General features: G+C 36.9%; 1 protein-coding gene across 1 annotated transcript; it reads left to right on the forward strand.

Annotated features, from left to right (window-relative positions):
* The first annotated feature begins 12500 nt into the window (after positions 1 to 12500).
* Positions 12501 to 13429, forward strand: LOC100595445 (olfactory receptor 5L1). The gene is given in 2 exon segments (XM_012512308.2): positions 12501 to 12930; positions 12933 to 13429. Coding segments are annotated over 2 exon segments (927 nt in total).
* The last annotated feature ends 3237 nt before the right edge of the window (positions 13430 to 16666 follow it).

Genomic DNA, 16666 nt, shown 5'->3' on the forward strand with positions numbered 1-16666 from the left:
CTCCATTCCTCAATCTTTTCAAACTGACTTGTACCTGTGTGCTCTACCATATGGTTCCTCTCCTTAGGACAAATGACACAAAAAGACAAAGACAAAGGAAGACAATTTCTGAGATCAAGAGGATCAAGTAGAAATCAACAGTATTCACAAGAACACCAAAACTCACTTTTTACTGAAACAACTAGTTCACAAGTGTTTTCTCCTGCCAATTCCAATTTAGAGAGGGAAAAAGACAGTCTTACCACTCTCCTCTCAAACAGCCCCTACAACAGAGATCCAGGAAGCTGACAGAAAGAAATCTGACCTCTGAAGGCCTTTTGTCAGAGGTCCAGGATCTCAGCTGCAGCAGTTCTGGAGAGAGCAATGTTCCAACCAGGAAAGGATGGCCCCAAGTTGGGGTCAATATCTGTAGGAGATACAGAGATCACCCTGAACCCCTCTTAGCTCTTAGTGGGCTCTTCAACTAGAAACCAAGTTGAAAACAGGTTAATTTTGCAAAGCTCAACATTACTGTTAAATAGAGAAATGCAAATCAAAACCACAATGAGATGCCACCTAACACCAGTCAGGATAGTTACTATTAACAAGTCAAAAAATAACAGATGCTGGCAAGGTTATGGAGAAAAAGGAAGGTTATACACTATTGGTGGGAGCGTAAATTATTTCAGCCACTGTGGAAGATAGGGTAGCGATTCCTCAAAGACCTGAAGACAAAAATACCATTTGACCCATCAATTCCATTACTGGGTATTGGCCCAGAGGAATACAAATCATTCTATTATAAAGACACATGCATACATATGTTCATTGCAGCACTATTCACCATAGCACAGACGTAGAATCAACCTAAATGCCTATCAAAGATAGAGCGGATAAACAAAATATGGTACGTATGCACCATAGAATACTATGCAGTCATAAAAAAGAATAAGATCATGGTCTTTGCAGGGACATAGATGGAGGTGGAGGCCATTCTTTTCAGCAAACTAAGACAGGAATAGAAAACCAGATACCACATGCTCTCACTTACAACTGGGAACTAAATGATGAGAACACATGGAGACGTAGAGGGAAAAAACACACACTGCAGCCCTTGTAGGGTGAAGGTTGGGAAGAGGGAGAGGAGCAGGAAAAACAACGAATGGGTTAATGCCTGGGTGATGAAATAATCTGTTAATGCCTAGGCTTAATGCCTGGGTGATGAAATAATCTGTACAACCAGCCTCCATGAGGCAAGTGTACCTATGGAACAAACCTGCACTCATACCTTTGAAACATACAATAAAAAAATTAATGAGTATACAAATTTTATAGTTTCTCATATACCTGGGGATGTTCACATGTCAGTGATGTCTGAAAAATAACCTAAACAAGATACTTTTATACTTTGTAGACAAAGAACAATCAATTTTAGGAGAATGACAGCACAAAGAAAATCTGGCTAAGGCAGTGAAGTTTTCTAGGGGAATCACTAGGACGTAGATGAGGGGGTTGTAAACCATGTGGAAGATAAGGATTCTTCATTAGGTATGTTTATTCAGGTCCCTTGTGGTCTCTAAGTTCAAGTCCATGGTCATAAGGGCCACATTCTAGCCCTGGGATGAGAGGGTGCCTATCCCAAAGGAAACTTCATCACTGGCTGCATGCAGGAAGAGACAGATCAGTTCATCCTTTCTGAAACTGTAAGTTCTTCAATGTTTTTCACTCAAAACAATCAATATACCAATCTGGCTTATTTTGGGGTGGCACATCTTTCACTCCATTAAAATCTGACAATAGTATATATTTATATTAAAATCACATTTTCTAAAAACTTGCAGTGTGTGTGTGTGTGTGTGTGGAATCTTCTTTCTGTACTCTGATTTCCTAAAGCTCTTGTAGGTTTGGCTCTTTTCTCAGTTATATAGAAGGGAATATTTATCATTCAATACCTATTGCTGGTACATACACTTTGAGCTAATTACTGATGTAGGAGCTTGGAACATATCAGTGAAGAAAAAATGAAAAATCCCTGCTTTCCTAGAACTTTTGTTCTAGTAGGAAGAAACAAAAAACCAATAGTAATGTCTCACTTAACATTATCAACAGGTTCTTGGAAAGTGTGACTTTAAGGAAACAATGTATAGTTGGTCCTCAAATAATGTCATTTTGTTCCACCATTGATGAAAAAAATAGTTTCACTGTGTATCTTTTCACTTAAAGTCACAATTTCCAAAAACCTACTGAGGATGTTAAGTGAGGATGTACTATAATATAAATGCAATATGTAAAGATTAAAAATATGTTTTAACCATGCTAAGTATTTTAAACAATAAAGTTTGGCAATAAGGGAGCTCTCAGATTATAATAGTGTGTTCACAGAAGGCTTATCAAAAAACTTTACATTTGACCAAAACCTAAGGAAAAGAATTCCAAGCAGAGGAGACACTGGTCAGAATAGGTGGAGAAGACAGGAGGGAAAACTATGAATAGGACAGATATTTAACAGGGACTCTATCATTTATCCAATTCAATGTTTGCTTTGTAAATATTTCTGTTTTAACTATAAATAAGTCAGGATAATCTGAAAGCTAGATCTTCATATTTTTCAATATGGTCCAAGTGTGCAGTATTGAAGAAAAGGATAATGTAAGGCAAAGAGTAGTCACTCAATCAGTATTTGATAACAATTATCTTAAAATTACCCATATTCTTATAATTATAGAAATATATGGGAATTATCAGAGGGCTGGGAAAGATGACTTTTAAATATAATTTTTATATGAAGTGCTCCTAATGCTCTTATAATTTTTTGCAGGTTTTGTAGTATATTGCAATTACATCAGATAATGGTGATTAATTTTAATTGTCTTTTTGTGACCTCAGGAGACTGGGACAATAGGTAGTCTCTAGGGTTCATGTCTCCTAGGTGTAACTGTAGATATGAGAATGCATGTATCACTTTCAGCCTGGAAACATCCTACCTTTGCCATCAACAGGTTTGCATTGAGATTCTAAAGACAGATTGATATTAATTTCAATCCATAAAAAAATCTAGGAGGAGCAAAATGTACCCTTAGAACTAAACAGTTCTTGAAAACTATGTGTGAATATGCAAGAAACAAGAAGTACTCTCTTTCTGCACAACTTTGTATCAGAAGGCCTGGCTCCTGAACGACAGCCTCATGTAAAACTGGTAACTGGGATGGGGAAATAGAAGAACTTTGAGAATATTAGGAATGCGTATTGCCTTGCTTCTGTTAAGTTTTGGAGGAAATTTCAAGATAGAATAGACAAGTAGTTATGTAAATTGAAATAAATAGAAATGAAATAGACTCTCTAGTGAAAAAAAAACAAGGGAAGTGTTCAGCTTTAATTAAGAATGTCACCCCTAAGAGCAAAAATAACAGCTAAATTTGAAGGGGTTGGGGGAATTGACAGAAAAGAAGATTTCATCTGCCATATTTCCTGGAATCAAATATCGAAACTTTTAATAACTATTCAATAGTTGCATTTGGGACACAAAACTCGTTATGTAAAATATAACATTAGTTTAAAATAAAATTTTAAATGCTTTAGAGGTGTGAAATGCAGTATTGGGGAAAATGTCCTAATTAGATTTTCTGAGTTTGTGATGGACTGTCTTTTGAGATTGTCTTTAATACTCAAATTCACTCGTATAGGAAAAGAGGGCCATTGAGTATCTTGGTCTTGCATGTAACTAGAAATCTTTCTTGATGGGCCATCTAAAACTTTCTTGGGTGTTGTGAATAGAGATAATGTCTATGATGATAGAGAAAGCAATTACAGATACGATAGGATCTGAGAGGTGTCAGACACTAATTAGAGAAATTTAATGATTTCCTTTCCTATTCCTTTCCTTTCCTATTAATGTTTTCTGTTTTCTCATAAAAGGTCTTGATGTTGCAGTAGTACCTCTAGTTTTTAGTCCTTCTCCTTCATAGGTAATAGAAGGACAAAATTAAAATCCGGTGTGTCTTGAAAGCAGAGAAGAGAAATAGAGATGGGGATAGGGAAAGACAGAGAGGACCTTGAAGAGAAGGGAAATTTGCAAGTCAGAGTCTTCCTATAGTTATTCCTGGGTGAAAAGATTTTCCTCAATCCCATTCTCATGTGTTTTATCTTGATGCTGCTTTCTAGTGTATCTTTGTGGCAATTAACTATCGTTGGGCTCTTTCTCACACATGTAGAGTCTCTAGTTTGCTTATTAATGGAAATATAGTTATTAATGAAGGGAATATGTTATCTACATCTAGATCATGGGGCAGATTTGGGGTCAGGTAAAGGGATACATGGCTAGGAGTCTGAGGATCAGAGCTCTAGTCATGCATAGGTAGATTGGTCTTTATGCATGTATCAATGGAAAAGTCAAAGTTTCTCTTTTTTTCTCCTTTGTCACCTCCAGAATAAAGAATAAACTAGATTATATGTACAATCTGTTCTAATTTGATTATTTCTCGGGCAATGAGGAAAGATTGCTAATTAGCACACCCTGAGTTAAGGAGCATACACTCTAAAAAATTAATTAAGATGTATTTCTAAGTTATTTTTACAAGGTTGGACAAAGAGTAAAGTGCTACATGGAATTAACAATAAAGGCACAAATGTTAAGTGTTAGGGCTATTAAGAGTTAATGTCACTCTGAACATATGATGTAAAAACTAATTTATTTCGAAAATTCTGATTTGTATTACTGATTACAGGATTTACATAATCAGCCACCATATTATACCAGGATTATCTTTTATGAATTTTCAATATTCAAGGAAGGCTTAAGGTATTATGTAAATTTCTATTTAAAATAATCACAAATAATTTAACCTCATCTTCTTATATTTGTAAATATTAAAAATTACTGTTAATAACTTAATATATTACTCAATAATTATATTTTCTCAAGAAAATTTTAAAAGATTACAATTTTCTACAATTTTAGATATTTAGTAAATCTTGAACAATAAACACATAGATTCTAGAAGACATATTTTGCTTCATGCTTCTCAAGTTATGGGAAGGCTACCACAAATACTTCCCCAAATTTAATTTTGTAATAATTGATTATCTTCTATTATTCCACATTGAGGTAACTTATTTAAAATAATAAAATTTATTTTAAATTTAAAATTGTTGATTGTATTAAAACTGCATAATGCAATATTTTACTCATATGGCATTATCTTATGCAGTTTAAGTACATGTCATCAAAAGCATAGTGCTTCACATTTATATTATTCAATTTATGGGCAGTGACCATGACATTATTTCCAACTATTTTAAATTTAAATCAACTTTTAAAGGCTCCTTCTATCTTTTTAAGCATAAGGTAAATAGATAAGTTAAACACCTTTCTTGTGAGTTGTTTGTCTAAATGATATAAGGCAATACTGCCAATTATGTTTTCTATAGATGCATTTTCAGCTTTTCTATCATGACTCTCTTCCTTAACAGAGATGCATTTTGTGATAATAATTTAGCAATACACTAAGAACAAAATGAATAGGTATTTAACAAAGATTTTCATTATTCTATTATATATCTGAGTGTATATAGTATACTATATATGCGTATTAGTTCATTTTCATGCCGCGAATACAGCTATACCAGAGACTGGGCAATTCAAAAAAGAAAGAGATCTAATGGACTTACAGTTCTACATGCCTGGGGAGGCCTCACAATCATGGTGGAAGGCAAGGAGGAGCAAGTCACACCTTACTTGGATGGCAGCAGGCAGAAGGGAGCTTGTATAGGGAAATTCTCCCTCCTAGAACCATCAGATCTCATAAGACTTATTCACTATCACCAGAACACCATGGGAAAGACCAGCCCCCATGATTCAATAATCTCCCACCTGGTCCCTCCCACAACATGTGTGAATACAACATGTGTGAAATTGGGAAGGGACACAGCCAAACCATATCATTTTGCCTCTGGCCCCTCCCAAATCTCATGTCCTCACATTTAAATATCAATCATACCTTCCCAACCGTCCCCCAAAGTCTTAACTCATTTAATCATTAACTCGAAAGTCCACAGTCCAAAGTCTCATCTAAGACAAGGCAAGTCCCTTCTGCCTATAAGCTTATAAAATCAAAAGCAAGTTAATTAGTTCCTAGATACAATGGGGGTGCAGGCATTGGGTAAAGACAGCCATTCCAAATGGGAGGAGTTGGGCAAAAAAAGGGGCTACAGACTCCAGGAACATCCAGAATCCAGCAGGGCAGTCAAATCTTAGAGCTCCAAAATCATCTCTTTTGACTCCATGTCTCACATCTAGGTCATGCTGATGCAGGAGGTAGTTTCCCATGGTCTTGGGCAGCTCTGCCCCTGTGGCTTTGCAGGGTATAGCACCCCTCCTGGCTGCTTTCATGGGCTGTCACTGAGTGTCTGCGGCTTTTCCAGGAACATAGTGAAAACTGTTGATGGATCTACCATTCTGGGGTCTGGGGGACAGTTGCCTTCTTCTTACAGCTCTACTAGGCAGTGTCCCAGTGGGGACTCTGTGTGAAGGCTCTGGCTCCACATTTTCCTTCCACACTTCCCTACTGCTAGGGTAGTGCCCTCTCCCTGAGGGCACTGTCCCTACAGCAAAATTCTGCCTGGGCATTCAGGCAATTCCATACATCCTCTGAAATCTAAGTTGAGGTTCCCAAACCTCAATTCTTGACTTCTGTGTACCCACAGGGTCAACATCACATGGGTGCTGCCAAGGCTGGGGGCTTCAACCCTCTTAAGCAACAGCCCAAGCTGTACGTTGCCCCCTTTAAGTCATGGCTGGAGCAAGTGGCATTCAGGGCACCAAGTCTGTACGCAGCAAAGGGAATCTAGGCCTGGCCCACAAAACAATTTTTTCCTCCTAAACCTCCAGGCCTGTGATGGGAGGGGCTTCTGCAAAGGTCTCTGACATGCCCTGGAGACATTTTCTCAATTATCTTGGTGATTAGCATTCAGTTCCTCATTACTTATGCAAATTTCTGCAGCTGGCTTGAATTTCTCCTCAGAAAAATGGGATTTTCTTTTCTATTCCATTATCAAGCTGCAAATTTTCCAAACTTTTATGCTGTTTCCCTTTTAAAACTGAATGCCTTTAACAGCACCCAAGTCACCTCTTGAATGCTTTGATGCTTAGAAATTTCTTCTGCCAGATACCCTGAATCATCTCTCTCAAGTTCAAATTTCCACAAATCTCTAGGGCAGGGGCAAAATGCCACCAGTCTCTTTGCGAAAACATAACAACAGTCACATTTGCTCCAGTTCCCAACAAATTTCTCATCTCCATCTGAGACTACCTCAGACTGGATTTCATTGTCCATATCAGTATCAGCATTTTGGTCAAAGCCATTTAACAAGTCTCTAGGGAGTTCCCAATTTTCTCACACTGTCCTATCTTCTTCTGAACCCTCTAAACTGTTCCAACCTCTGACTGTTACCCAGTTCCAAAGTTGCTTCCACATTTTTGGGTATCTTTTCAGCAGCGATGCCCTCTACTGTTCCTAATTTACTGTATTAGTTCGTTTTCACACTGCTAATGAAGACATACCCCAGACTGGGCAATTTACAAAAGAAAGAGGTTTAATGGACTTACAGTTAGTCCACATGCCTGGGGAAGCCTCACAATCATGGTGCAAGGCAAGGAGGAGCAAGTCTTATCTTATATGGATGGTGGCAAGCAAAAACAGAGCTTGCGCAGGGAAACTCCCCTTATTAGAACCATCAGATATCATGAGACTTATTTGCTACAATGAAAACAGCACTGGAAAGACATGCCACCATGATTCAATGACCTCCCACCGGGTCCCTTCCACAACACGTGGGAATTCAAGATGAGATTTGGATGGAGACACAGCCAAACCATATCAATATGTATATATTATGTATATAGTCATACTCAATAGCCAATGGCTTTTTTTTTGAGACAGGATCTCTCTTGCCACCCAGCCTGGAGTGCGGTGGTGCAAACACAGCCCACTGAAGCCTGGAACTCCTGTGCTCAAGTGATCCTCTCATCTCATCCTCCCAAATAGCTGGGACTACAGGTGCATGCTACCAAACCTAGTTAATTTTTTAATTGTTTGGTAGGGAAAGGGTTTCACCATGTTCCCCAGGCTTGTCTTGAACTCCTAAGATCAAGCAATCTGCTCAATTTGGTCTCCCAATGTTCTGGAATTACGGTCACTAGTCATCACACCTAGCCAAGGTTATACTGGCTAGAATACATGTCAACTGCCTTCTTTGCCATGAAAAAAAATATATACAAACACCAAAGAGAAACAAGTCATACCATGGGTTTGAAGTGTTTTGATTACAGGCAACTTCAGGCCTCATGGATAGCAGCATTTCAAGTTTAGGCTTGCATATTTGCTTTTGTTTTTCTCATCAGAGTGATTCACGTGGAAAGATGTATATGGATTAGAGAAATCCCTTGCTTTTAAAGAGTGAGAGAAAAGTGGTTGTGAGAATGCTAGGGAAAACAGGAGACCCAGATAGTCTCCTCCAATTCAGAGAATTCCCAGATCAATTTTGGAAAACACATATAGATTGTAACTCATTACATCCATGGAATTTTTCAAATGTTTGGTTTTTCTAGGGTCACACAGACTGTGATTTGAACACTTTGTTCAGGTTGACCTTCCTATATCTAGTTAAGAGGGAGGCAGAGCTTGGGGAGGACCTTGAGAAATTCCCATTTAATGATCACCAGCATTGAAGAAGGAGTCACCCACACCAGTACCATTCTGGGGCTCTGCTCTTCCTTACAGATATACAGATGGCACAAACAAAAAGCCACACTTGGCTACTCTCTACCAGGGAATCTGTGTGTGACTGTGGGCAAGTTACAACTGCTGTGCCTCCATAACCTTATTTTTAAAGGAGAAATAACAGTACTGATGTCAACCATTTTTATGAAGAAAAACATGTGTTCACAGTTAGATATAGAATAATACCAGGCACAGGCGAAGTACTCAGTAAATGTAACCAATTATTATTCTTAGTAAAAAAGATTCATTACCCCCACCCCTTTCTGGTATTTGGGGGATCTCTGGTGTGGTTTCAGACTCTATGCTCTGTAGGAAGGGGTTTTTGAGTATAATAAGACAAACGAAGTTTATAAGACCTATTCATATATTTATTTTTATTTTTATTTTTATTATTATACTTTAGGTTTTAGGGTACATGTGCACAATGTGCAGGTTTGTTACATATGTATCCATGTGCCATGTTGATTTCCTGCACCCATTAACTCGTCATTTAGCATTAGGTATATCTCCTAATGCTGTCGCTCCCCCTCCCCCAACCCCACAACAGTCCCCGGAGCGTGATGTTCCCCTTCCTGTGTCCATGAGTTCTCATTGTTCAATTCCCACCTATGAGTGAGAACATGCAGTGTTTGTTTTTTTGTCCTTGGCAATAGTTTACTGAGAATGATGTTTTCCAATTTCATCCATGTCCTTACAAAGGACATGAACTCATCATTTTTTCAGGACATAGGCGTGGGCAAGGACTTCATGTCTAAAACACCAAAAGCAATGGCAACAAAAGCCAAAATTGACAAATGGGATCTAATTAAACTAAAGAGCTTCTGCACAGCAAAAGAAACTACCATCAGAGTGAACAGGCAACCTACAGAATGGGAGAAAATTTTTGCAACCTACTCATCTGACAAAGGACTAATATCCAGAATCTACAATGAACTCAGACAAACTTACAAGAAAAAAGCAAACAACCCCATCAAAAGGTGGGCAAAGGACATGAACAGACACTTCTCAAAAGACCTATTCATGTATTTCATAATGACAGTGTGAGTGCTGGCTCACAGAGGAAATACTTGGATGTGGCATACAGTGTTCTGCAATTCATCATGAACTCTGAATGTAATTGTGTTAGATTACAATAATTTGTACCAAGTTAGATTTTTTCTCACCCCTTTTATATTCCACAATGGTCAATAATTGTTGGAGTCCCAAGATATGATGGTTTCCTACATATTTTGTTGATATCCCACAGAGATCAGTGATTGTTTTGGGAAGCTTATGAAACATGGGCCCCAGGGACACATACACACACACACACACAAACACACACACAAATATAAAACATAGCATTTTCCATCATAGCATCTTCAGAAATAGGGGAAGCAATGTCTCTCCAATAGGTTGGTTAGTTGAACTACATTGTGTATTTTTTAGAATGAACATAAATTATGTGTTCTGGGAGCTGGAAGCCTGACTTTTGTTCCTCATGGAGGTAATTTATTATAGTCATACATTGCTGAAGGAGGAATACTAAAGGAAGGAAATAGTATTATAAAATGTTTAAAATCTGTGTTTTATCCCTCTCCTAATCAGATAATGTTTTTTTAAATGCCACGGTTTGAGCACTGCTTGATGACAGTATTTTTCTCGTTGTGTATTAAGGGACAATTTGGTGGGAAGTGCAATACCAAATATCTTACAACGGCTATTAATGTGAGATGAAAAGCAGTCTGAACAAATTGGGATGAACACTTGTTTTCTGTATCCTTCCCTCTTTCCCCTCTATCACACTAGCTCTGTCCATGCAACCTAGTAAAGACTGCATGGAGATTATCTCCAAAGTCACCTTGATGCTGAGGATGGCAGCAAGAGGCAATAGGAACAGGACTGTTCATGGAGAGACATGGACATGAGAACCACCTCTGAAGCAGAAAGAAGAGGAATTACTTTTCCTTTGTGAAAAGCATGTTAAAATGCCTCTCTATGGCAGGTTTCTCAACTAAGGCATCATTGAATTGTTGGTCCAGATAATGTTTTGTTGTATGTGCTGCAGGCAGAGACCTTCATGTACTTTGTAGAGGGCATTGTAGATTGTTCAACAGCGTCCCCACTACATGTCAATAGCACCCCCTTCCTCTTGTAACAACCAAATATGTCCCCAGACATTGACAAATATGCCATTGGGATCGAAGTCACTTTTGACAAAGAATCACCGCTCTATGTGCAATTAACAGCTTGATTTGTTTTTCTTTAGATTTGAAAGCAGGAAAGGGCTTTCAAAAGTGAGTATTAGTTTGAACTCAGGGGAAGATACACAACTCACCTCTCCTGGTCATTTTAAGAGAGAACACCATACTATCAAAACAATTTTTTAAATTTTCAACCTGGTATTTAGTAATATGCATGCCGCATATCTTTGAAATCAGTTGAAAAATGGGAAAAATGTCTGGCTGTGTTGGTCTCTAGTCCAGATTTTTTTCTTCCAGCAGTGCTTGATTGGTACCTATACAATGATGTATGAATCTATCGAGGGTCAGGAAGAGAAAGAATGACAGGATTCTCGCCCTCACTTTACGTTTGCTGTGTGTCAAAGGTCTGAAAAGTATGTGTCCCTAATTTTAAAAATTCCAACGTCTTTCCCCATTTCACTGAACAATAAAGATGTTTTGGGAGAAGTAAGACAAGTTAACAGATTTTTTAAAATAAATATTTATGTTCATGGATTTTGTAAGGATTAAATATATGATTGTGTGTGTGGCATAAATATATATATTTATATTATACATTATTATAATATATAATAGTTTTTCTCTACATTCTGGCTGTTTTTAAGTATTTTATCCCTTTTCACAGTCATTTATTGATATCATTAAGATGATTTAAAGTTATCCTTTATATAACTGCATGCTTTTATATTATATACACTACAATTGTGATCATCTTTCTCTTATTTGATATTTTATTTATAAATTTTAATATTACAAACAATACTGCAATGCAGCAGTGGGAAGTTTTCTTAGTAATTTCCTATGCACATCTTTGATCAGGTCTTCAAATAGATTGAAAGCAGTAAATTTATTTAAGACATAATTTTTTAAGACTGTGGACTCATAGTTACAGTAAGTTTTCCCCAAGAGTACCAATTCACTAAACCATGGCTGACGTTGAAAAGTGTAATTAACCAAATCACCATGCTAATTTTACAGAGAAAATACTAACACACATTATAAAGTGAGTTTCTTCATCTAAAATATATCAATAAAATACAAACACTTCACTGCTACCATCTTAAATAAGTGTATTTCTCATCACTGTAATGAAAAATTCTGAGAGAGGTGCCGTAGATTCTAAATATTATTTTCTAGGATCCCAATATTTGGAGTTGGCTAAGAAAATGGGATTTGAATTTGAAAGAGTAAGGAGGCTAATTAAATAGTAAGTTGACCTCATTCCCAATGATTCAGTGCAAAGCTGTCAATTGTGAAAGACTAATTAAAAGAACAGTATAAATTCATATATATGCTAATATTTTTGTTTGATCTTTGAATTAAACTAAGTTTATGCATTTGTGTTATACAATGTTGGACTTTTTCAAATTTCACAAAAAGTTTTATTCTTTGCTGATAAGACAAACTATCCTACTTTTTCTGGTGTCTTTTTACAGGATACAGCCAAAATTAAAATTTAGACTATATAATGGAGAATAATTTTTAAGTTTCTTTTTCCTCCAATCTCATATAAACTGGAGACATGGGCAAGGAAAACTGCACCACTGTGGCTGAGTTTATTCTCCTCGGACTATCAGATGTCCCTGAGTTGAGAGTCTGCCTCTTCCTGCTCTTCCTTCTCATCTATGGAGTCACGTTGTTAGCCAACCTGGGCATGATTGCACTGATTCAGGTCAGCTCTCGGCTCCACACCCCCATGTACTTTTTCCTCAGCCACTTGTCCTTTGTAGATTTCTGCTACTCCTCAATAATTGTGCCAAAGATGTTGGCTAATATCTTTAACAAAGACAAAGCCATCTCCTTCCTGGGGTGCATGGTGCAGTTCTACTTATTTTGCACTTGCGTGGTCACTGAGGTCTTCCTGCTGGCTGTGATGGCCTATGACCGCTTTGTGGCCATCTGTAACCCTTTGCTGTACACGGTCACCATGTCTTGGAAGGTGCGTGTGGAGCTGGCTGCTACTTCTGTGGGACGGTGTGTTCTCTGATTCACTTGGGCTTAGCTCTTAGGATCCCCTTCTATAGATCTAATGTGATTAACCACTTTTTCTGTGATCTACCTCCTCTCTTAAGTCTTGCTTGCTCTGATATCACCATGAATGAGGCACTGCTGTTCCTGGTGGCCACTTTGAATGAGAGCGTTACCATCGTGATCATCCTCACCTCCTACCTGCTAATTCTCACCACCATCCTGAAGATGCGCTCTGCAGAGGGCAAGCACAAAGCCTTCTCCACCTGTGCTTCCCACCTCACAGCTATTACTGTCTTCCATGGAACAGTCCTTTCCATTTATTGCAGGCCCAATTCAGGCAACAGTGGAGATGCTGACAAAGTGGTCACCATGTTCTACACAGTCGTGATTCCTATGCTGAACCCTGTGATCTACAGCCTGAGAAATAAAGATGTGAAAGAAGCTCTCAGAAAAGCGATGGGCTCCCAAATTCACTCCTAGGGAAGATTTTATTAGCACAATTCAGGATTCCCAAGTAGTGGCAGGCGGGGGTTCACGGGAGAGGCACCGTGTTGGAGTAGAGAGAAGAAGGAGCTCGGTAATTATGAGCGAGTCTTTTTTGATTCACTTATCTTTGTGCTTCTTAAACTTTAAAGAGTAGGATTGAACATGTTTCAAAATTTGCCATCAACTTTTACGTAATGTTTAAATGGATATGAGCCATAGTATTATTAAGATAGACAAGTTTTGCTTTCTCTAAAACCATTACAAGTCTTCTAATGAAGAACTTACAAGGGTTACAATTTATTTCAGGATCCATTATGGAAACTATGATTCTTTTCAAAACAAAATTTTCATTATTTTGTATTGATGATATTGTCATTGAAGTTTGTAGAATTTCATATATATATGGATTATTTATATATATATGGAATATATATGTGTGGAATACATATGGAATATTTATATATTCCATATATATGTATAATATGTATATACTTATCATTTTTTGACATTTTAAAATTCTTTATTATTTTGTTGCTGTTGCTTTAGTTTCCAGTGTCATTGGAACTTTGGATACTATGTTATCTGACAGATGAAAAACATAATAATTTCACAGGACTCTAGGAAAATTGAATTAAAAAAGCTGGAATCACAAGGAGCTTAGAATAATCCCTGAAACATAATAAGTAGTTCTCTCTTTTTCTCTCTGTCTATGCTACATAAATATAGATATTATATATATATAAAAGTGCATGTAATAATTTAGAAGAATTATTATGAATCTCAGCATTTGTGAATTCACCATCTTCTCTCACTTTATCTTTACTTCTTACCTTCAAACTAACTCTAAAATCCATTGAGGAAGACATGCTTACTGACACTTATAAGAGGACTTTTATTCTCTGTTCATGTTCTTTTCAAGTGTTTTTGGTTTTGCTGAGCTCCCTTTTATTTCACTTTCCGTATGTACCCAAACCACATTTCTGAATTCTATATTGAATTATATGCACCACTGATGCTTTCTTTGTGACTTCGTTATGATTTATGTCAATTTCCTCGTTGTGTTTATGTGTTTGACAAGATTCAGAAAAATTTTATACTATTATAACGTGTGAAAGAATAAAGGTAAAACAAAAACTAATAGCAATAGGAAGAGGTGGAAGCAAACTTAATAAAGGTAAGTACTTATTCAAGTGTTATGAAAGCAAAGTTTGCCAGCAAATGAGAAAAGAGTTACAGTTCAAAAATATGAAAAGGTAAATAAAAATCCTTTAATCTTAATTTGAAGTAGAAATTTACTTTTAAATGAAGTTTTTCTCCTAATTACCACTAAAACCTATAACCTAGTTGCAGTGAACATTCTTATTCCCCAAATTTTCCCTAAAAAGAAACCTTTTCCCTCTAAACAGAGCTAGGGCATCTTGGAGAAATGGTTAATTTGAAGTCTAGGGTGGAAAACACACAAGATGAGCTTTGGGCTGTTCAATGTTCCAGGAAGCTAGAATACTGTCAACAATTAATTGGGCTGTCTCTGAGACACATAGGAAGGGACTGGAAATGGCTGCCACTGGTTTATTGTTAGAAGATTTTAACGTAAAAATGAATATTGATGCAGCTGATTTAAAGGCCTCATGTATGTTTCTATCTAGCTGCTAAAAAACCAAAAATATAAGAAATCATTTGTTACTATTAATGGTTATTAGGGTACCAACTCATTACTCTGAAAATACGTTATTAAAAAAACAAACATTCATTCCAATTTTCCTATATGAATTGTATTTCAGCATCACCTAAAAATTAATGAGATGAAGTTCAGAAGAACTAAAAGCATCAAGAATGAAATTAGACAATCACAATTGTAGAACTCCACATTTAAAAGACGGATCAAGGTGATTTCAATGAACATAACAATCATTAGGCAAAAAGTTTGTGCGTAAATTTAAAACAAAGTAATTAGGTTGACACAACTTGAATCCAGAGATCAGAATGATTATCACTAAAAGTAGGACAAGCAGTTTTCATCAACCAGTTATCATGTGCTTCTCAATGGACTACAACCAACATTAGTCAGAATCATCAGTGAAGAATTTTTGCCTAAAAGACACTAAAAGAATGAGGTTGAGCTAATAAATCATCTTCATCTGAATATTAGTTTTTAAAAAAGTACAAAAATAAATAAAATGACACAAAATGAAGCATGAACCCAAATACAGAGACTGCTGCATTAGTGTTATTTCCCCGCAAATCTTATCCAACACACACACACACACACACACACACACACACACAGCCTCTCAAAGAAAAAATGGTTACATAACAAAGTAAACAGTTATAACAGCCACATTTGTTTGAATCTTGATTCAAACTAACCAGAAGAAATATGTCTTTGAGACAATTGGGGTAATTTAAACATGGATTGGGTATTTAATGATATTAAGAATATAATGATGACTTTGTTAGGTGCAGTTTTGGCATGAGTGTTTGGTTCAAACATTAAAAACACTCCAATCAAAAAGTGACAAACTACCTATCAGATATTATGCTTATTCTCTGGGTGATGAAATAATCTGTATACCAAATCCCCATGACACCAATTTACCTATATAACACACTTGCGCTTGTACTCCTGAACCTAAAACAAAACTTAAAAAATGAAAATACTCTAATCAGAAGTTGACAGTTTGGCCTGCATTGTACTTCAGCATCGCCATGCCCTGGAGCCACTGAAGGTTCACCAGAGGATCCTGCAGGATCACTGGAGAAAAATGCTGCTTCTAGATGTTCAAACTGGAAGCCAAGAGGTCCAATAGATTTTCTGGTTGGTCAGGGACAGAGCAGGGAATCAAGTGGGATGTAAGTGGGTGGAGTGGGAGGACCAATAATCAGCTCAGATTTGAACTGTTTCTCTAGGTCTGCTTTTAGGTTTTTAATTTTATTACGAAAAATTTCATGGCTAGCCATAATACTTTCATGAGTTCTTAATTTTATCTGATCTTCTCATAAATGCCAATAGGCGAATTGTTTAGAATGAGTGCTCTCAATTTTTTTTTTTTTCTTTTTTGATATAGGAGTCTTGGGCCAGGCGTGGTAGCTCATGTCTGTAATCTTAGCACTTCGGGAGGCCTAGAAAAACAATTTAACAAAAGAACTAGTTCACAAGTGTTTTCTCCTGCCAATTCCAATTCAGAGAGGGAAAAAGACACTGAGTCTTACGACTTTTGCCTTAACCTGCTT

This window comes from Nomascus leucogenys, chromosome 4, assembly GCF_006542625.1.
Source record: "Nomascus leucogenys isolate Asia chromosome 4, Asia_NLE_v1, whole genome shotgun sequence".
NCBI classification, from domain to species: Eukaryota; Metazoa; Chordata; class Mammalia; order Primates; family Hylobatidae; genus Nomascus; species Nomascus leucogenys.